The sequence below is a fragment of the Stegostoma tigrinum genome, chromosome 3 (assembly GCF_030684315.1).
Source record: "Stegostoma tigrinum isolate sSteTig4 chromosome 3, sSteTig4.hap1, whole genome shotgun sequence".
Lineage (NCBI taxonomy): Eukaryota > Metazoa > Chordata > Chondrichthyes > Orectolobiformes > Stegostomatidae > Stegostoma > Stegostoma tigrinum.
The window spans coordinates 30,222,834-30,244,319 of NC_081356.1; the positions used below are offsets into that span (position 1 = coordinate 30,222,834).

The following is a 21,486-nucleotide window of genomic DNA, read 5'->3' on the forward strand; positions in this document are numbered from 1 at the left end:
CAGATGCTGGAGATTCCAAGATAATAAAATGAGGCTGGATGAACACAGCAGGCCAAGCAGCATCTCAGGAGCACAAAAGCTGACGTTTCGGGCCCAGACCCTTCATCAGAGAGGGGGATGGGGGGAGGGAACTGGAATAAATAGGGAGAGAGGGGGAGGCGGACCGAAGATGGAGAGTAAAGAAGATAGGTGGAGAGAGTGTAGGTGGGGAGGTAGGGAGGGGATAGGTCAGTCCAGGGAAGACGGACAGGTCAAGGAGGTGGGATGAGGTTAGTAGGTAGCTGGGGGTGCGGCTTGGGGTGGGAGGAAGGGATGGGTGAGAGGAAGAACCGGTTAGGGAGGCAGAGACAGGTTGGACTGGTTTTGGGATGCAGTGGGTGGGGGAGAAGAGCTGGGCTGGTTGTGTGGTGCAGTGGGGGGAGGGGATGAACTGGGCTGGTTTAGGGATGCAGTGGGGGAAGGGGAGATTGAATGGCAGATGTCTTTTCCTTGGGATGAGTGATTTCAAGACTAAGGGGCATACTTTTAAGGGGAGGGCAGAAAGATTAAAAAAACATGAAGGGTAATTTTTGTTTTTACACAGTGGTTCACGTGCAGAATGAATTTTTAGAGGAAGTGATGGATGCATGTACAGTAACAATATTTAAAGACATTTAGATATGCACATGAATAAGAAAGGTTTGAAAGTTAAAGAGCCAAAGTTCAGGCAGGTGGAACTAGTTTAGTTTGGGACTACGGTTGGACTGAAGGGTCTGCTTCCATGCTGTATGACTCTAGAGGTGTTCTCCTAATCAGCATTTGACCTTCAACCACTGCCACCAAAACATGACTGTCTGGACATTATTTTTGGACTGTTTACAGGATCTCGAAGCTAATTTATTGGCTGTAAGTTGCAGCAGGAACACGCAAAGTATTCTGTTTCTAAAAAGTGCATTTAGTATTTCGGTGTATGGTATAGATATAGCTTTCCTGTTCTTAATCCCCTGCCACCACCTTTGAAGTTCACTCTTTTCTTTATCTACCTTTCTCCAAACTGACAATGTTGATATCCATCTTCTACACAGTGATTAGTCTCGACTGGAATCCAGTTACCTTCTTGTCCTCAGAGACAGTAGGAACTGCAGATGGTGAAGAATCTGAGATAACAAGGCGTGGAGCTGGATGAACACAGCAGGCCATGCAGCATTAGAGGAGCAGGAAGGCTGACGTTTCAGGCCTAGAGAAGAAGGGTCTAGGCTCAAAATGTCTGCCTTCCTGCTCAGCCTGCTGTGTTCGTCCAGCTCTACACCTGGTTATCTCACCTTCTTGTCCTCAAATGTTTAACTGATTCACTGCACTTCAGGTGAACTTGGTTGCTACATTCAGTTTGAAGACAATTTCTCTCAGGTTCCAGTATTTTTGGGTTTTGAAATGACTTCAAATTACTTGTAGGCTCTGTTTCATTCTTTTCATAGTAAATTGTGAACAATTGATAAACATGACTATATCTATTTATTGGTGAATTCCCTACTATTTACAAGGATTATACAAGAACTTGGGAGGTTATAGCAATAAAATCAGGAAGACTGTACTGGCTGAAATTCTTTTTGCTCTAGAAAAATGAAGGCTCAATGAAGGGGATTTGCTAGGGCAGACTTGGAGAAGATGCTCCTACTTTTCTTTATTTCCTTTTGGGATGTAGGCATTGGCGACAAGGCCACAGACTTCCTTCCCATTAGTGAGGCAAATGGGTTTTTAATTAGTCCAGATTTATTAAATGTATTTAAATTCCATGAGATGTGATGGTTCAATTTGAAACTATGTCTCCAGGCTATTGAGCAGGAGCTCTGGATTACCAGTCCAGTCACATTACCACTAAGCCATCATCTCCCACATGGTTAAAACTAAAGTTCCATCAATACAAGATAGTCAATGAATGCAATAAGTACAATAAAGAAGCTTTAGTTAGGAAGTAGTGAGAGTGTGGAATATGCCAGTAAATAGAATCACAGAGCTGAATAACAAAAGTGCATTTACAGGTACATTGGATAAAAGCATGAGGACGATTTTGAAAGTTATGTTGACGACAAATATATAGTCGGAGGAGACTCAAGTTGAGGACAAACACAAAATCAGTTTGAGCTGTAGATTGTATGTAACTCCAAAACAAAAAGCATATCAGAGAGTATTATTTTGCAGCCACTATCTGCATTTTGAGGTGAATCTCACATATGTGATTTCTCCATGGTATTCAGATTTGGGTGCAGATGCCATCAATGTCATTTCTGTAGTCCTAATCTTCCTTCAAAATGCTAGTGCTTCAGTTCCACCAGAGAAATGGGCTGACTTAGCTGGGTTATTCCAGTGTTTATACTGTACATGAGCCCCTTTCCCCATTGCTTATCTCAACCTCTCATCACATCTTTTTATTCCTTCTCTGTCATGTTCTTTCTAATTTTTACTTAGAACTCTACTGTCATTTTCCTCATCCAGTCCATTTTGAGTTTTAATCAGGATTATTAGAGTGTTTGATGTCTGTTACAATCACTCCCAATGGTTAAGAACTTTTTTTACATTGCCCTGCACTTATGAGTGTAATCTATTCAATCTCCCTCTTCTTTTCACTTTCTCAATAGCTGCCTCCTTGGCTACACCCTGTATCGGAGTGCACCGATTTCTCACTAAAAATGCACAGGACTTGCTGGAGTTCAAGTCCTGGTTTGACAATTTAACAAACTGGTGGTGAATCAACTCACTAAATCTAGTGATATGCCCTGTCCCTTGACTGGGGACAGGTGGTGGTGATACTGAGGTTGGGGTTGGGGTGGTGGGGTGTTCCTTTTTATTTCTCTCATTATAAGGAAATTTAGAACACTTTAGGATAGGTAATCCTACAGTACCAAAGTGCAGACTTTTACTCATAATCTCCATCATAGAATACCTACAGTGTGGAAACAGGGCCTTCGGCCCAACAAGTCCACACAGGCCCTTGCAGCATCCCACCTAGACCATCCCCCAATAACCTACTGAAGCTACACATCCCTGAACAATACAGGCAATTTAGCATGGCAAATCCATCTAACCTGCACATCATTAGACTGTAGGAGAAAAACCAGAGCACCCGGAGGAAATCCATGCAGACACGAGGAGAATGTGCAAACTCCACACAAAGCAGCTACCCGAAGGTGGAATTGAACCTGGTTCCTTGGTGCTGTGAAGTAGCAGTGCTAACCACTGAGCCACCGTGCCATCAGACATATGAGGATGAATCTACATATGAGTGAAACTAAGAACTGTGTTCCAATAATACCTGACATGACCCAAGAACTCCCAAAGTGCTTCAAAGCCAAAGTACTTTTAGAGTGGTTATAAGCACAGAGGCTGCCATTCAGCATTCACATATGTGCCATCTATGTGCAAGGTCAATTCCTATCGGAGAGTCACTTTTAAAAGTGCAGTCACTGTTATAATGTAGGGAAAAATGCAGGCAATCACTTAAAAATGCAACCCCAGGCTGCATGTAAAGGGTTCCATTCTGGAGTCCATTCACAAGTTTGCAGCAGAATTTGAGAATGGAAAGCAGCAGCTCCAAGCTCAGGAAATGTATGTATTTCAGGTCTTTAAATGTTAGAATCATGTTTGGGATCGCGTTCATTAGTCTGATGAACATTAATTGTGGACCTCCTACAGGGATTGATTATTTTATAAAGACAGACAAACTGAAATTTTAACTGTGCTGCAGGCAAGTTTATCTAACAGCTTATTTACAACAATTCACAACACACTCTCAAAAATCTATCAAACATAAAAATACACTTCCTGCAAATTACAGGACATTGATAATATGGTATGAAAAACACTATCCTAACAAGGTGAAATTTTGACCTGGAAGTAGAAAAGGTTAGGATTGCCTTAAGCCAACAGTCCTCCTTCTACTATCACAGGAGGTCATTCTAGTTTGCTGAAAGTCTCAATCAGGGTGATAGAAAGCTAATGGAAATTGATATCCTGTGTAAAAATTGGGAGAAACCAGCTCCTGAAGGCAAGGAACAAAACTATCAGCCACACTGTTTTGTAATTGCTTGTGCAGCAAAGGGCCTTTAAATCTAGAACTGCATTAAAGTATTTCACTTGCCATATAAATAGTCCTCGTTGGGATGTGTTTCAGCAAAATGTTTCTAAACATTTGTTCAAACCTATTCTTATAAAATGATTTTTTAAAAAATTATTGCCCACCCAATTGCCAGTTTTGATCTATATATTTGGCAATTGTTTTAGAACATTCAAGTAAAATTATTTACAGAAGTGCAAGTTTCTTCAATCTCTCTGAGTCTTCCCTTCTATGTATTATGCGATTCATGACAACCTAGAACAGTAAAATGCGAGTCTGTGCGCTGTACTTTTGGTAATGATAAAGTCAGATGAAAAGAAACCTCCGATGTGTTTAAACAGACACACCCACACAACTTTTCAAATCCCACCTTAATACATCATATTTATAAAATTTCCAATGGATAGATCCTGTATAGGAATCAACACTTTCAAAGTCATTGTTAAGCAGCATCTGCACACATGGTTAATCTGTCCACTGTTACTAGTCTTGTCACAAAGTACTTCTTAAAAAAAACATTTGTACATATGATGCCAGCTTGATGACCACACACTTAGTAATCCTCTTGGTGCTTCAGTAAGAATCTAATAAAATTCCCTGGGTGGATGGGAAGTGGTACTGGTCATTGGGTGGGGGTGGGGGCAGAAGTTTAGGGAATGGCGCACAAGAGTTTCTCAAACCAACTTGGAGCTGAGAAACACTTTTCAAGCATTTTCTGTTGGACAGTTAAACAAGTCGGTGCCATTAATGAATCTCTTTGGAATTTTCAGTATCAAAGGTGGCCTGTCTGAAGAGTTTTTAGGAAGGGTCCTACTTGGTGAAGAGCAATGTTGTCTGTGGCCTTGTTCTTCCCCTTTGAAATTCTGATGACTGTCAGTATCAGTCACTGGACTGACATCTTCTGGGTTACGGCAAGTCTGTTCATGTGGATTTGGTGGACTATGATCAGACTCTGCAGAGACTCTGCACACATCCAAAGAGTCAATGCTCGTGTGCCTCAAGAAAATATTCGGAGTTGTGTCAGGAGATTCCGCTGTCCTAAGAATACATTTTTCATCAAGTTCAAAATTGGTTTCTGTAAGAAGGTTAGCAGGTGTGACTGCAGTGCTATTACCATCTTCCATACTTGTAACAATTACATCACTATCACTTTCAATGGTTATGACAAGGGGTGAATGACGTCTGGTATCAGCCTGTTCACTGCTCTTTTCCCTTTTCTGTTTCTTTTTGTGTTTCTTTTTCCTCTTATGGTGCCGACTTGTATCTGTTACCTTTCCCTCATACACAATTTCCACACTTGAGCTTCTTTTCTTCTCCTTATGCTTTTTGAATTTTGGTTCACTGCCCAGTGTACTCTCAAGTAACACTGAACCACTCTTTGGTGAGTTACTGCTACACTGTGAAAGAGGGCCAGGGGAGCTACCCTCTTGTCTGGGCAACACATGAATTTCTGATGATAAATTAGCAACTTGCAAACTTGTATTTTTGCTTTCTTTGCTGGAGAAACTTTCCAAATAATGAGTCTTATATTTTCGTTTGCCTCCAGGTTTCTCTTGCCTCATCTTATCAGTCCTACCAGAAGTAGTTCTAGATCGGGTACTAGATGGGCTTCTTGATCGATAACTTTTGTATTGGTAATAGACATCATCCCTATGGCTGCTTGGGCTTCTGAAGCTTGTACTTTCGGAACTGGATCGAATTCTATATTCTGAAGACGGTGACCCTCTCCTGTGATGAATCCTAGTTCGAGTTGCAGACTCATGGCCATCATTAGTTCTGCTGTGATAACTATATTTTTCCCACTGATATGAAAAACCCCTGTTTCTTTCTTGGTATTCCCTCATGTAGCTGTACGTCCTCTCCCGACTTCTAGACCTCTTTCTGTCTCTCAGATCAGGATAACTTCTGCTCCAAGAACGTGACCTAGCTCTGTGCCTGTAAACAACACAGTCACTGTTCTGTGACCTCGTCCGACTTCTAGTGAAAGACGTTCTCTCTCGGTTCCTTGATCGCCTTCTGTCTTGGGTTTGATGAGCACTGGTTTCTCTGCTGCCTGATCTGTCCCTCTCCCCTGAAGAAGATTTGTCTCGGCCAGCTTTTCTATTCCGGTCTTTAGCTCGACGTTCACTTCTGCTATAAGAGTAAGTCACCATGGTTCTATCCCTTGTGCTTGATTGCTCATGCCTCCTAAGATCATGCTTATCCCTACTATGTGATCGTATTCTGGGTTGATCTTTCGAACTGCCTCGAACTCTGCTTGATGTCCTTTCTCCATGCCTGATTGAATGTGATACACTGCCCCTACAGCGGGAACTCTTCTTACGACTCTGGTGCTTATCTCTTTTCGATTTGTTGCTCTTTTTCTGTCTCAATCTTTTTCTTTTCAGTCGCTCCCTGGACGCAGATGATCTAGCTGACGATGATCTAGTTGATGAAGACAAACTGCTGGTGCTGTGGAACTGTATATGTAGAGGCTGTTCAGCAGCCTCAGTGCTTGTGGCTTGAATGGAAGCATCAGAGTCTGAACTTAGTTCGATAAGTTCAGGAGTTCTTTCAGCTAAAGGCTTTACATAACCAACTATTTGGCAGTCATCAGTGGAACGGACCGACCCCTCTTCATTTGTGCCTGGATCAGTTTTTATTGATGCTGTAAGCAGTGATGATCCAGGCTGTGGTGGTGTATCTTCAGAAACAACAGAGGTTTCACCAGGCGAGGAGTTAGCCGACTCCACTGTCTCTGGCACTGAATAAGAAGGGCCCGGTGTTTCATCATCCCATGTCGCCTGACTTAAGCCAAGTGCTAACTCTGAAGGATTGGGATTGGGTCTATCTTCTTCCTGAACCTGAGCAGTGTCAGGGGAAATTGTGATAACAGACAAATCAGAGTCACTTTCTTCCTCATAGGATGGAGCTGGGCAGTCATAGTTGGCCCTCTGATCATACGATTCCATATTGAATGGTGCCCGTGCAAAGCTTATGAACTCATGCAAGAAATGATCTGTGCGGCTGAGTAAAAAAGGACGGAGTTCTTCCTGAAATGCTTCACTTTCCATGTCATATCGAACAATGTTAGACATGATGATGTGTTGCACAATGTTGACAACAGAGCCATGGGAGCCAAATAAGACACAGAGCTCCCGTTTTAACCACGGCATTAACCGATGAAGACAGGCTGCATTGCGGCGGAAAAATTCTGCAGAAATGTCGCGATACCGACCTCCATCCTGGACATTCCTCACCCTCAAGCCTGAACGGTACAACTCCCGTCTAAAACGGATCATCTCTTGTTCTTGGACCTGGCGTGTAGATCTTCCCTCAGACTGTGCTCTCCTCCGGGCGCCCATTCGCAACATCATTCGACGCAAACTGTGTCCCTGATACATCCGGGCCTGCCTCCCAAGTCCTTCAAATACCACTCCGTTGTCGGGCAATTCAGGAAGAACAGGGGACCTTCGAGTTTGATGGGTGGTACGACGTTCTCGGGTGAGTGTTGTTCGGTACCTAAACCTCTGCCCACCCGGACTGGCAAATGAACCATTCTCTGTTGCCTTCAGTACATACTCCTGAAAATCATTTTCAGTCCGCACACTGTGGAAAATGGAGTTAAAAGGCTGTTTGCACAGGGGACATTCAGCTTTGTTTCGTGACCATTCCTGAATGCAGCGGAAGCAGAATTTATGGAAGCAGCGGTCAATGTAGGACATGTTGTCAAATCTGTCTAGACAGATGGGGCATTTTGCATCCGGTGACACATCAGCCTGGACTCCATGTGGAACCTTGCTGCTTTCAGGATCTGGTGAATACTGATTCTCCATTTTCAAATCCTCTGTGGCAGATGCCATAATCTGAAACCAAAAGTAAAAATTCCAGTGAAGTATTTCTGAACAGATACAGAAATGAAAGGCTGAGAACAGGTCTCATTTTCCCAATAAAATCCAGTTAAATTATCCATGTACAGTACAGGCAGCCTAGAAGTCAGGTCCCAGGTCTCTGCCACTCTGTAGCCAAAAGTCTTCAGAGGGGGACCTGGAATGACTTGCCCACCAATTCAATCTCCCACTGATATGTATTTAAACCCAAGATACTGTTGAGATAACCAACTTAGTTTGTCAGAAACTATAAGTAAAGCACTTTATCCTACTTCACTTCTTTAAAGAAAATTTGAATAAGATCTGGACTAAAATATATAGCCAGGGATGCCATATTGCCTTGGCTTTGTCCAGCTAATTTTGGGCACCATCTGGATAGCACTTGGCCAGATTGCATTTGTCAAGTTTACTTTGTAAGATGCTACTATGTACAGCACAGACTGATTCAGGAGAATATCACTTCTACAAGGAGGATCATGAGGCACTGGAAAAAGATGCAAAAACATTCACAAGGATGATGTTACAACTGAGGTTACAAACATCAGGAATGATTGAAAAGGTTGCTGTTGTTTTCATTTAATGAGTTGACACAGTATTTGTATTGAAGACGATTCCTTTTGCAGTAGATTCCATGGCAAGGAATCATCAATATAAGATTGGTGAACTATAGGCTATTAGGAGTAACTACTTTACTCATAGACAACTGAAAATGCAAAACTTGCCACTGAGAGAGGTTGAGGCAATTAATATATATACTTAAGGGGGAACAAAAAGAAATGCTAATTGGGTGAGATGGAGGTGAAAAGAAACTTGTGTTAAACTTAGGACCATTTGGGCCAATAGTTTCTGTGCCATCTGTAGTTCTATGCATGTAAACAGACTTGAAATAATCTAGGATTAGAAAGTTTGAGCTAAAAACAAGTCATTTAGAAATTTTAAAAATCTGATCTTTTCTAAGAGAAATCTGCTGTTAATTTTTCACTCATGTTTTCACATTGTGTCTGTTTCATATTCTGCATATTTCCAGGAAACTGGCAGGATCTGGAACTCTCCAGACTAAACAATAGCCCAGTCACACTCAAGATTTTTTACAGGCAGATTGTTTTTCTTTAAGGTGACTCTTCATTTCGAGTACCAGGTACTGACAACTTCACAACTTATAGCTGAGGCTGAAACTAGATTTTACAGTTTTGTCAATGTTGCCTCCTAAACCTATGACTTCCAATGGCAGCAGATGCATGGCATCACCACCAGCCACACATTTTCTCATAAATCACACACCATTCTGACTTGGAAACATATTACTCTTCTTTCAGTGTCACTGGTTCAAAATTCTGGAACATCCTGCTTAACAACATCCTGGGAGTACCTGCACTGCAGGGACAGCAAGGATAAGAAGGTATCTCTACACAGCTTCAAGGCAATTAGAGAGTGGTCAATAAATACCGGTATTGCCAGTGAGACCCACATCCCAAGAAACATGTACAAATATGCAATGGCGACAGGGATGCATACACATTTATGTTGCCAATACCGATTGAAATGATGGTAAAGTAATTTTTTTTGCAGAAAGTAAAACTACAAAATGGTCTTTAATCCATTCAAGGCCACTTGGAATACATAACTAACACAGTCACTTAAAAATTAAACAAAACAGCTCAGAAATCCATAAAATCCGGGTACATTTTAAATCCACTCTTCTTTCAATAAAGAAATGCTTTTAATGTAAAAACAGGATTGTATGTTCTATTTGATTGTAATAGCCCAGCAAGAAATCAAACTAGTTGCATTTTCATTCTCTCTTTGTTACATTCAAATTTTTTAAAGCATTTGAAAGCAAACTATTCCAACACCCAAGTTATCTCATTATGAGCTGTGGAATAGCTGTCCCACAATTTTGTCAAGTCCTTTCTTCTATCTCCCAGTATCCCCTTTTAGTATCAGCAATAAGGTGACCAACAATGAATAGTAGGATTCAATTCGAGTACATACACTACTGCCAATCCAGACATCTGGATTTAAAATTTGGATCAACTGGAAGTCCAACTGTTTTGGTAATATTGGTATAGTGATGAATTCAATTAGTACATCCTATGACTGAACTCTCATTTATATTTACCTACACATAGGAAAAATCTCAGGGTACTTTCTCTTTCAAGGGTTGCTTCCAGTGTGAAAATCATTATTTACTTTTGCCTACTTTTAAATTTACAAGCTTCAGTACTTCATAAGAAGTCTCAGCTGTCTCAACAATCTTGTGGTTTTACTCAATTACTCACCGAGTGGTAAGAATGTAGAACTCTCAACCACAGGAGTGGTAGAGGCAAATAGCGAGATGTACATAAGAAGTAGTTAAATAAACAAATAATTGAGAAAGACAAAAGAAGAACATACTGATGGGGTGAAATCAGGTAGAGTGGAGGATTGCATCTGGTGCATAAACATCAATACAGGCCAGTTGGGCTCATCGGGTATGTTCATTCTTTTCATCCTCCCAATCATGCAGGATCTTACAAAGTGGTTGGTTATGTTTTTAGCACAGTATGCATACTAATTTACAGAAAGAATGCAAAGGTGGGTGTTGCAGTTGCCAAAAAATTAAGTAAAATTGGCATTATAAACAAGGCTAAAAATCCTTTTGACATTAAGCACCCATGTTTAAATGTGTTTATGATACTGTGCTGGATCTTTCCTACAGAACAACTGTTGACTGTTTTCCTGTTGAGTCTGTGAACAATCATGCTGCACGAGAGGTTTGTTCAGAAATTTTGAAATAATTTAGAGTGAGACACTACAACAATGCTAGTGTAAGAACTCAACAACAGAAATATTTTACTGTGACAGATCAAACCTCTGAACTGGAGTTTCAGTTCCACCAGCTGTGGATTAATAAAAGATAAACAGTGTAAATTTCTGACTTCATGCATTTTTGCTTAATATATTTTAAAGATATTTAAGTTTCTGGTTGGTAGTGTTATCAGTGAAAGACTTGAAAAACATTTACTTAATGTGAAATTATCTTTTGATGGGTAACATTTCCCTTCTGAACACAGTGCCTGCATTTAAAAAGCAAGGACATCTGTCTCTCCATTTTTTTCAGGATTCTAATTCAATCAATGGGTGTACCGACATAATCCTTCTTGAAAACAAAATCTTGATGCACAAAAGTATCTCGTCCTGCTATAGTGCAGGAAAGAACTGGCCAAAACAGAAACAGAGATCCACTGATATACAGTGCAGTCACAATATCAATAAAAGGGATCAGCACTCACTCCATTTGTATATGGAAGACTGAAGTCATCTTGTCACCAGAACTTTCCAACAAGCACCAAGACCTAGCCTGGCTAGCAATGAAAAGGGTATCAGCTGTCAGATCCTTCATGCATAGCCAGTCTCCGGCCACAACCGCATGCTGCTGTGGTGGCTATCACACATCTCTTTCTGGAATGTGCCTTTGCAATTAAGGTCAGGAGAGAGATGCAGTGGTTTTTGTCAAGTTTCATCCTGGGCAGCTCTGTGACACAGGCCTCTGTGATCTATAGGCTAGTCTCTAAGTCACACACCAAAACAAACAGTGACTGCACTTGGAGGGCCATGGACTCAATGACAGACACTCTTTAGTCTGCCTGAAACTTGTTGGTCTTCCAGTGCAAACAGTTTACCTCGACTGAGCGCTGCAGACTGGAACATGCGAAGGTCCAGGCTCCATTCTGAGGAATGCACAACAGCTTGGGGCAGCTGCTGCCAAGGCACAGACTACAGTCTTACTTGGCAGTCCTTCTGCCAAAATATAATGAGGGGAGATATGTTACGTTTCAAGATAGCCTTGTAACCTTAATGAAAATGTAAATAGTTTCCTCTCACGATTATAAAATACCTTTTTGTTGCAACTGGATTGAAATTCTGGTGCATGTCAAAATTCTTGTTGTGCTTATTTAAAGATAATTTATGAATGAATATATTTTTGAAACAAATGCGTGGATGCTGATGTCTGTTAGTATTTTCTCATGCTTTAGAAGCTCTCATTGACAGGCACAGGTGTTGCATGCAGAATCCTAATGGTCTCGGGGTATTATTGCTAGACTATTAATCCAGAAACTCAATTAATGTTTTGGGGATCCAGGTTCATATCTGCTACAGCAGATGGTGGAATCTGAATTCAATGTCTGCCTACATGTGACTCCAGATCCACAGAAATGTGACTGACCCTGAAATGCCACTTTGAGATGGCCTAGCAAGTCACTCCAGGAATCAGCAATAAACACTGGCCAGCCAGTGATGCCTACAATTTGTAGAGCTACAAGGTGACAAGGCAGCAAAAATAAAACAATTCGAGGACAGAGACTTTTAAAACCAGAACCTGAGCCATAGCCAGTGATGCCTACGTCCCATGAATGAAATAAAAAGAGACCATAGTTCGAGATAACAAAGTGTGAAGCTGGATGAACACAGCAGACCAAGCAGCATCGCAGGAGCACAAAAGCTGACGTTTCGGGCCTAGACCCTTCATCTGATGAAGGGTCTAGGCCCGAGACATCAGCTTTTGTGCTCCTGAGACGCTGCTCGGCCTTCTGTGTTCATCCAGCTTCACACTGTTATCTTGGGCTCTCCAGCATGTGCAGTTCCCATTATCTCTGATCAGAGATTGTAGTTCACTTTATTCTGTCTCAAATGGAACCTCAAATTACGACAAGGTGGTACCACCTTTACATGCACCAGCGATCCTTGTAACATCTCAGTGAAATGCCAAATTAGAGAATGAGAGTTCACTATCCCAGAACTTTGCCCAGATGTATTTCATACAAGTTTTTCATGCTGTCAAAAGCAGATTTCAGAACCAAAAGAACGGTTTGTTCAGTGGTTACATCAGGCCATTTCTAATCTTTTATTGCAAACATCTGGTTATCTTTACATGGCTAAAAAGTGGATTTCTGCTTAAACAGAGAGAAAAGCTGGTGTAAAGTAACTGACACTTTTGTAGACGTTCTAATACAGGAATGGGCAGAATACTTTGCCCTCTGAGGCTGGTTTATCTGTCATCATGCGAAGGTACTGGTGTTGGACTGGGGTGGACAAAATCAGACATTACATGACACCAGGTTACTGTCCAACAGGCTTATTTGAAATCACAAGCTTTTGAAGTGTTACAGAGAAGAAGGGTCCTGACCCGAAACGTCAAACTTTCCTGCTCCTCTGATGCTGCTTGGCCTGCTGTATTCATCCAGCTTCACACCAAGTTATCTTTTTGACATGCTACTCCTTCATCAGGTGACTACGAAAGCACTTCAAAAGCTCGTGATTTCAAATAAATCTGTTGGACTATAACATGCTATCATGTGACTTCTGATATTTTCCCTCATCAGTAAGATGATGGCAGAACCCCAATCAGCCACACCTCAAACCCCTAACTCTTCCAGCAAAAATCTATAATGCTCACAGACTTATGTAAGGATTGTGCTTTGAAGGAGAGGATTCCACACTTCTACCACCTTTTGTGTGAAGAGTTGCTTCCTGAATTGTCTGGCTCTTTAATTTCATGATTGAGCTGGAACCTCCCTCCACGGAAGGAATACCAAGAATACCACCAAAACAATAAGAGAAACTGCTGGAAAAACTCAGCAGGTCTGGCAGCATCCGTGCAGAGAAATCAGGGTTAATGTTTTGAGTCCAGCGACCTTCCCTCAGAATTGATGCCACTGACTCAGGTTCTGGTTTAAAAGTCTCTGGCCTCGAATTGTTTTATTTTAGCTGCCTTGACATCTCGTAGCTCCACAAATTGTTCCACGGGGTGCTCACTGAGGTGACAGACCAGAATGCCTACGCCTGGCCCCAGTACCCAGGCAGTTTACCCCTCCCAGGATCTCTCTTACCTGCTGCAGCCGCTCACTGCCCGATCCTCCACACACTTCACTCGAATTATACAGTATTGTAACTGCAACTCTTTTCCTTTTCCTTAAATGCTATAGCATCCCGCGCCCCCCTTCTTCTCCTCTTCCTCCTGGATCCGACCGTGAACATTTGCTCGGATTATTCCCACTTAAAGCCCCCACCCACCCCACTCCCTACCCCTTAGGCTCAGTCTGGGGACAAGCCACTGCCTGTGAGGAGGTGACACCATCACACAAGCGCAGTAAGTGACGGCGTCGCACTGGCCGCCGGGACGCTGGAGGACTACCCGGCCCGAGACGTCAGAAGACCCACAACTGGCCTCCGCCTTCACATGCACCACCCACCGTCACGCTTTGGCCGCCGGGAAAGTGGAGGACCCACTCCGCGACCCTCGGAGGACCGGCTGAGAGAGCGGTGTGAAGTCGTTTCTGCCCGACGCAGCGATGCCGAAGAATTTTGGTTTCGCTGAATCAGGATATCTCAGCCACGGGGATTTACTGCACCAACCCAAAAAGTGGTAGAAGGCGGTGTGGTGCTATTTTAGATCACAAATTATAAAAAAAGGTGGAGAAGAAACCCATCATCTGTGGAGAGAGAGAGAGAATAGCAGGGTTAACGTATCGGGTTCGATCCGAGTCTTTCCCGGAGTGCTTTGCTTTGGTTTGCTTTTTAAATCTCCTTGGCCTTTTATTTTGATATTTGTGAGTGCAGCCTCCAGTGATCGGCTTTGTCGGGTTGCCATAGCCAAGGACCATGATCCGTGTGAGTAAGCGAACGCTGGACTGGATTTATTCCGTTGTGAGTATCATCTCTGGACAGCAGGGAGGGGGTTCTGGCCACATCAGAGCCCTGGAGATGAGCCTCTGATTGCTGAATGCACCAGGGGCAATTCTAGAGAGCTGGCACCTTCGCTGAGTGAACAGGGGCATTGGGTTAAAGTGAGTAAAGTCACCATAGTCCTGCGGGATTTTTCATTTTTTCATTAATTTCTCATTAGAGAGAGAGAGAGAGACGGCCGCTGGTAGCTTCAGCCGAGAGTCACTACACAGCTGGTGAGGAGAGAGACTTATCCTAGGATTCTCTGGGAAGCTGGGGAGGAGATTGCAGAGCCTTTTTGGCTTTGATCTTTAACTCGTCATTGTCTACAGGAATAGTGCCAGAAGACTGGAAGATAGCAAATGTCCCATTGTTCAAGAAGGGGAGTAGAGACAATCCTGGTGATTTTCGACCAGTGAGCCTTACTTTGGTTGTGGGTAAAGTGTTGGAAAGGATTATAAGAGATAGGATTTATATTCGTCTAGAAAGGAATAATTTGATTAGGGATAGTCAACATGGTTTTGTGAAGGGTAGGTCGTGCCTCACAAATCTTATTGAGTTCTTTGAGAAGGTGACGAAACAGGTGGATGAGGGTAAAGCGTTTGATGTGGTGTTTATGGATTTCAGTAAAGCATTTGATAAGGTTCCCCATGGTGGGCTATTGCAGAAATTACAGAAGCATGGAATTGAGGATGATTTAGCGGTTTGGATCAGAAATTGGCTAGCTGTAGGAAGACAGCGGGATGGTTGATGGGAAATGTCATCCTGGAGTTCAGTCACTAGTGGTGTACTGCAAGGATCTGTTTTGGGGCCACTGCTTTTTGTCATTTTTATAAATGACCTGGATGAGGGCATAGAGGATGGGTTAGTAAATTTGTGGATGACACTAAAGTCACTGGAGTTGTGGATAGTGTGGAAGGATGTTGCAGGTTACAGAGGGACATAGATAAGCTGCAGGGCTGGGCTGAGAGGTGGCAAATGGAGTTTAATGCGGAGAAGTGTGAGGTGATTCACTTTGGAAGGAGTAACAGGAATACAGAGTAGTGGGCTAATGGTAAGATTCTTGGTATGGGGATGAGCAGAGAGACCTCGGCGTCCATGTGCATAGATCCCCGAAGGTTGCCACCCAGGTTGATAGGGTTGTTAAGAAGGCATATGGTGTGTTATGTGTTATTGGCAGAGGGATTGAGTTTCATGAGCTGTACAAAACTCTGGTGCAGCCACATTTGGAATATTGCGTACAGTTCTGGTTGCCGCATTATAGGAAGGATGTGGAAACTTTGGAAAAGGTGCAGAGGAGATTTACCAGGCTTTTACCTGGTATGGAGAGAAGGTCTTATGAGGAAAGGTTGAGGGACTTGAGTCTGTTTTCGTTAGAGAGAAGAAGATTAAGAGGCGACTTAATAGAGGCATACCAGATGATCAGAGGATTAGATGGGGTGGACAGTGAGAGCCTTTTTCCTCGGATGGTGATGGCTAGCACGAGGGGACGTAGCTTTTAATTGAGGGGTGATAGAAATAGGACAGATGTCAGAGGTAGGTTCTTTACTCAGAGAGTAGTAAGGATGTGGAATGCCCTGCTTGCAACAGTAGTAGACTCGCCAACTTTTAAGGGTATTTAAATGGTCATTGGATAAACATATGGATGATAATGGAATAGTGTAGGTTAGGTGGGTTTCAGATTGGTTTCACAGGTCGGTGCAACATTGAGGGCCGAAGGCCCTGTACTGCACTGTTATGTTCTATGTTTTGTGGAGGGACCATTGAGTACAGGAGCAGCGATGCGTGGTACAGTTATACAGGGCCTTGATGAGAATATTGTGTTCAGTTTTGTCTACTTTTCTGAGGAAGGATGCTCTTACTTTCGAAGGAGTGCAGCATAGGTTTATCAGGCTGATTCCAGGGATGGCGGGTCTGACGTATGTGGAGAGATTGACTAGGTTGGGATAACAAAATGTAGAGCTGATGAACACAGCAGGTAAGGCAGCATCAGAGGAGCAGGAAAGCTGACGTTCCGGGTCTGGACCTTTCTTAAGAAGGGTTGGAGTGAGTTTTCACTAGGTTGGGATTGTTTTTGCTGGAGTTCGGATGAATGAGGGGGATCTCATAGAGACTATAAAGTTCTGAAACGACTGAAGAGGGTAGATGCAGGGAGGATGTTCCCGATGGTGGGTGTGCCCAGAACCAGGGGTCACAGTAAAAGGACTTGCAGTAGACTTCTTAGGACAGAGATGAAAAGATATTTCTCTACTCAACAAGTGGCGAACCTGAGGAATTCATTACCACAGGAAGCAGTTGATGTCAAACATTGAATGTATTCAAGAGGCAACTAGATGTCGCCCTTGGGGTGAACAGGATCAAAGGTTTTGGGGAGAAAGCAGGATTAGGCTATCGAGTTGGATGATCAACTATGATTGTGAAGAATGGTAGAGCAGGCTTGAAGGGTCAAATGGCCTCCTCCTGTTCCTATCTTCTATGTTTCTATGTTTCATCCTAACCTCAGATGGTGCAGGAATTGCAGCCATGCTGTTGGCATTACTTTGCATCGCAAATCGGTTAATTGAAACAGGAAGCACATTTTTTGCATCCATAGATGTGTATTCCTCTGCAAAACCTTGTATTAAAATTCAATTTGCCATTGTTTTGCCCTCTGTCTAACTCTTGGATTTTGATCATTTTGATTTGTAGTGAGCGTAAGAGTAGGAGCAGAGGTGGGCATTTCAGCCCAAAGAGCCTGCTATTGCCATTCAGTGAGATTATGGTTAATCCAATAATCTTCAACTCCACCCTCATGCCTTTTCCCCATAACCCTTGATTCCCTTATTGATTAAAAATCTATCTGTCTCAGCTTTGAACTTACATAAAAACCCAGTCTCTGCAGTAAATAGTTCCACAAGTTAACTGCCCTCTGAAAGCCAGAATTCCTCATCATCTTTGTAAAAAGTGATCCCCTATTCTGAGATTATCTTGTGGTTCGAGACACTCGCGCAAGGGGAAGCAACCTTTCCACATCTATCCTGTTAAATCTCCAAAGAGACTCGTATCTTTTCTAAAGGTGACCTCTTATTCTTCCAAACTCCAATGAACACAGGCCCAACCTCCTCAACCTGTCCTCACAAGTCTTCCCTCCATCACTGGTATCAGTTTGGTGAACCTTCTCTGGACTGCCTCTTATGCAAGTGTATTTTCTGTAGATAAGGGTCTCAAAACAGTTCACAATATTCCAGCTGTGGTCTGACTAGTGCCTTGCATAGTTTTAGCAAGACTTCATGGTTTTTATACTTCACTCCCTTTGAAATGAAGGCCAACATTCCATGTGCCTTCCCTAGTACCTGCTGAACTTATATGGTAGCTTTTTGAGTCTTTTGTGAGGTCTCCCAAATCCCTCTGAGTTGTCGTTTTCTCTAGTCTTTCTCCATTTAAGTAATTTTCAGTTCTCCTATTGTTCCTGCCAAAATGTAAGACCTCTCATTTTCCCCACTCTAAATTCCACCTGCCAAGTTTTTTTTCCTGACTTGTTCACCCATTTATATCTGTCTATAGTGTAGGTATAGACTCTGTTTCATCCTCATTACTAATCTTCCCACGTATTTAACACGGTAGCAGATGTTGTGACAGGACTGGAGTCACATAGAGGGCTAGACATGGATACTAGAGACGCAAGTGATGAACAGAAAGGGATGCTGTGAATGTTTCTTAATCATGCCCCAAGTGAATCCTGCAGTCACATCTTTGAACCTAATTAATAGCCTGTTGGATAAAACTGTCAAGTTGGGTAATTATTGTAAATCAGAGATGACAAAGCTTATTTTGAAAAAGAGTAAAGTTCCAATAACATCCATGGAACTGCATTTGATGCCAGTTGCCAAAATAATTGCCTCATGGCCTTGTGGCACAGTGGTAATGGCCCCACCACTATACCAGAAGTCCAGGTTCAAGTCTTACCTGCTCCAGAGGCGTGTAGTAACATCTCTGAACAGGATGGTAAGAAAAATAAGTTAAACAATAAAAAAAATGCTCATGATCTGATGGCACTATCTACCATAATTTAGTGGATAAAAACAGAAAATGCTGAAAATACTGAGCAGTTCAGACAGCATCTGTGAAGAAGAGTTACTATCCATATTAACAACCTTTTATCGGAATTAAAACTGCACTGATCTGATATGTTGTCCTGTCATCATAGGTGCTGCCCAACTGGCTTTGTTTTTCATCAATTTCCATTTGTTATTACAGATTTCACAATATTTTATTTATTTGTTTAACATAACATCTTTCATCTTGCACAGATACTTCTGACCATCGTCTTACTTTCTTGGGGATTTGTTATTTACACAGCCAGGATCACTGGCATTCAGCATCTGAAGAAGTTGTTTCCAAAATCAAATCTTCATTAAGATTCTGTTGATGTGATGACAATTGTTTTGGAAATAGACTGAACAGCCCACAGATAAGAAGAAACATTTAGGTATTGACGGTACTTTTTGAGAGATTGTATGCTTCAAAGCTGTGTATAAGTACAGATCATCTTTCAGCAATGCAAACATACCTGAATAATGTGCAAGGATAGACTGTGCCAGATGCAAATGAGTGTTTAATAGTCTTTTTTATAAAATGTCATTTCAAAATGGAGTATATTTTAATAAGTTTTATTGCTAAATAATTGTTGCAGTTTGTTTTGATATTATTGAAATATTTTCCATTGCTAAACGCTATTGAAATTTTTGAATATCATTTTTGTTCCCCACATCATGGATTTGAATAAAAAATTTGAAAGTATTAGATGAGAACGTAGTGGTCACTAACTTGGGAATTGTTTGATTAGTGTAGATATTTTATTTTCCTTCACTCGTCAATAGGTTGTGGTAATTGCTACTAAGACAAGCAGTGTTGCCACCCAGAATTGCCCTAAACTGAGTACTTTGCTGGCTAGCCATTTCAGATTGTGGTTAAGGGTCAACATTGCTTTAGTCTGGAGTTACGTTTAGGCCATACCAGTTAAGAACATTAGGGAACCAAATGTGTTTTTATGACAATCAATGAACACTGTCATAGTCACCATTACTGCAACCAGCATTATGTTTGAGATGTATTAATTGAATTTAAATTCCTCCAGCTGCTATTAGTGCAATTTGAATCCTGTTCCCCGTGAGCATTAGCCTGAGCTTCTCGATTACCGGTCTTCTTCATTTAAACAGAAGCTAGCTAGCTTATTCCTCTCCCTTATAAACCTAATAGTTAGAGGATGAAAAAACAAGGCTGGGAGTGATCTTAAAGAACATTGTCCTGAACTATCAGATGGGGAGATCATTTGGCACTTCTGTTGTTGGCATTCAACATGCAGGTAGCCTTGCAATCTATAACCGAATGTTCATCCAGGATATTTTATACTTTGCATTAAATGAACAGTTAAGTTTGTAATAACTTTTCCTGATTCCCCCCATTAGCTCATGTCCCCCCAGGCTCCTCCTGTTTCTCATCTGCATGCTGGTCTTGACATCTTTACAAGTCACAGCTATTGTTTATACAGTTATTTCAATCAGCCTGTTCGGCTATAATTTGACACAACCTTGGGACAGGCAGGACTTATGCTGACAACACCTAGTGCCACCTCAGCATCTCGCTCCCCTGACGACTCTGCTGTTGCTAAGTTCTTACCCCACTTATCTGCTGATCCTGGACTGGGACATCAGGTATTTCCTTTGATTAAAGATTGAGAATTGAGACCAGTCTTCCGTCCCAACTTCAAACTTAGCTATTGATTTGCATCATGCTCCATGGCGACTGTCTAATGCTGAACCTGATTGTTTACAATCTTGGCATCATATTTAATAGAGATGAGCCTGTGATTACTTATCTGTCCTATCACAAAGACTGCTTTATTTTCATTTTTGTAACCTTGTCAGCTCTGCCCATGCCTCAGCTTATCTATTGCTGAAAGTCTTACACATGACTGTTAATTCTGGACTTGACTATTCCAATGCATTGCCAGATGGCCTCTATCAAGTTGAGGTGATCTAAAACCAAGAACAATATCGCCATTCCTTCACTGTTGCTGAGTGTACCAAAATGGACTGCAGTGGTTCAAAGGAGCAGCTTCCTATTACCTTGGAAATCTTGGAAAACCACATTAAGAAGGAAAATTAAACATGGACAACAAATGCTAGCCTGTCCAATGACAGCACGTCTCGTGAAAGACAAAGAATTCTGCTTCCTGTCTCCTTGCACCAACTCCAGTTCACCTATCTCCCTGTGCTTATTGACCTGGTCAAGCAGTGCCTTGATTTGAAAGCTACCATCCTGGAATTCAATGCCTCCATATCCTCTTCTTTCTTTATCTGTCAGCTCAAAATCTCTGAGGATTTCTTTGTTTAGCTAATTCTGACCTTAAGTGGAAGTTCCAAGACCCTCATAGGAACAACAATGAAACAATTATTTTTGTTCTATGAGCTTTCGGACTTAAAACAGTAATTCTGTTTGTCTCTCCACAGCATTTTCTGTTTTAAACAAAATTTGACACTGAGCTCAAGTGAAATTAGGTCAGGTGACCAAAAGCTTTGTCCAAGAAGTAGGTTTTAAGGCAAAGTGTTTCAGGACGGTATTTCTACAGTGTAGGCTCAAGAGTTTGGGCCCTAGGCATTACAACCAGTGGCAAAATAATTAAAATGGGATGGGTGCTGAGACTAGAATTGGGGGAAAGCGCAAATATTTCAGAATGTCATAAGGCTCAAGGAAGTGACAAAAGCTAAGGAGGGAAGCAGCTACAGAGACTTAAAAACATGCATACGAAATGTGAAAAAAAGTCAATGTATCAGTGGACTG

At 42.0% G+C, this 21,486-nt stretch overlaps 1 protein-coding gene across 2 annotated transcripts; it reads right to left on the minus strand.

The window, feature by feature from the left end:
- Positions 1 to 210: 210 nt before the first annotated feature.
- On the minus strand, positions 211 to 13,990 carry LOC132205971 (E3 ubiquitin-protein ligase Topors-like). 2 transcript variants are annotated; one of them, XR_009444964.1, is made up of 3 exons: positions 13,830 to 13,990; positions 1,289 to 7,935; positions 211 to 1,157 (listed from the first exon to the last, which is right to left on the minus strand). XR_009444964.1 is itself a non-coding variant. In XM_048526408.2 (2 exons), the coding sequence occupies exon 2, from the start codon at positions 7,930 to 7,932 to the stop codon at positions 4,795 to 4,797; it is 3,138 nt and encodes a 1,045-aa protein (XP_048382365.1). In that variant the 5' UTR covers positions 7,933 to 7,935; positions 13,830 to 13,990; the 3' UTR covers positions 1,260 to 4,794. The 2 variants fall into 2 exon arrangements, 1 of the variants encoding a protein (XP_048382365.1); XM_048526408.2 differs by lacking the exon at positions 211 to 1,157 and having other exon boundaries at positions 1,260 to 7,935.
- Positions 13,991 to 21,486: the final 7,496 nt, after the last annotated feature.

Bases quoted from the DNA above. Each gene is read 5' to 3' on its own strand.
- LOC132205971 (XM_048526408.2), bottom strand. From the start codon at position 7,932: ATGGCATCTGCCACAGAGGATTTGAAAATGGAGAATCAGTATTCACCA.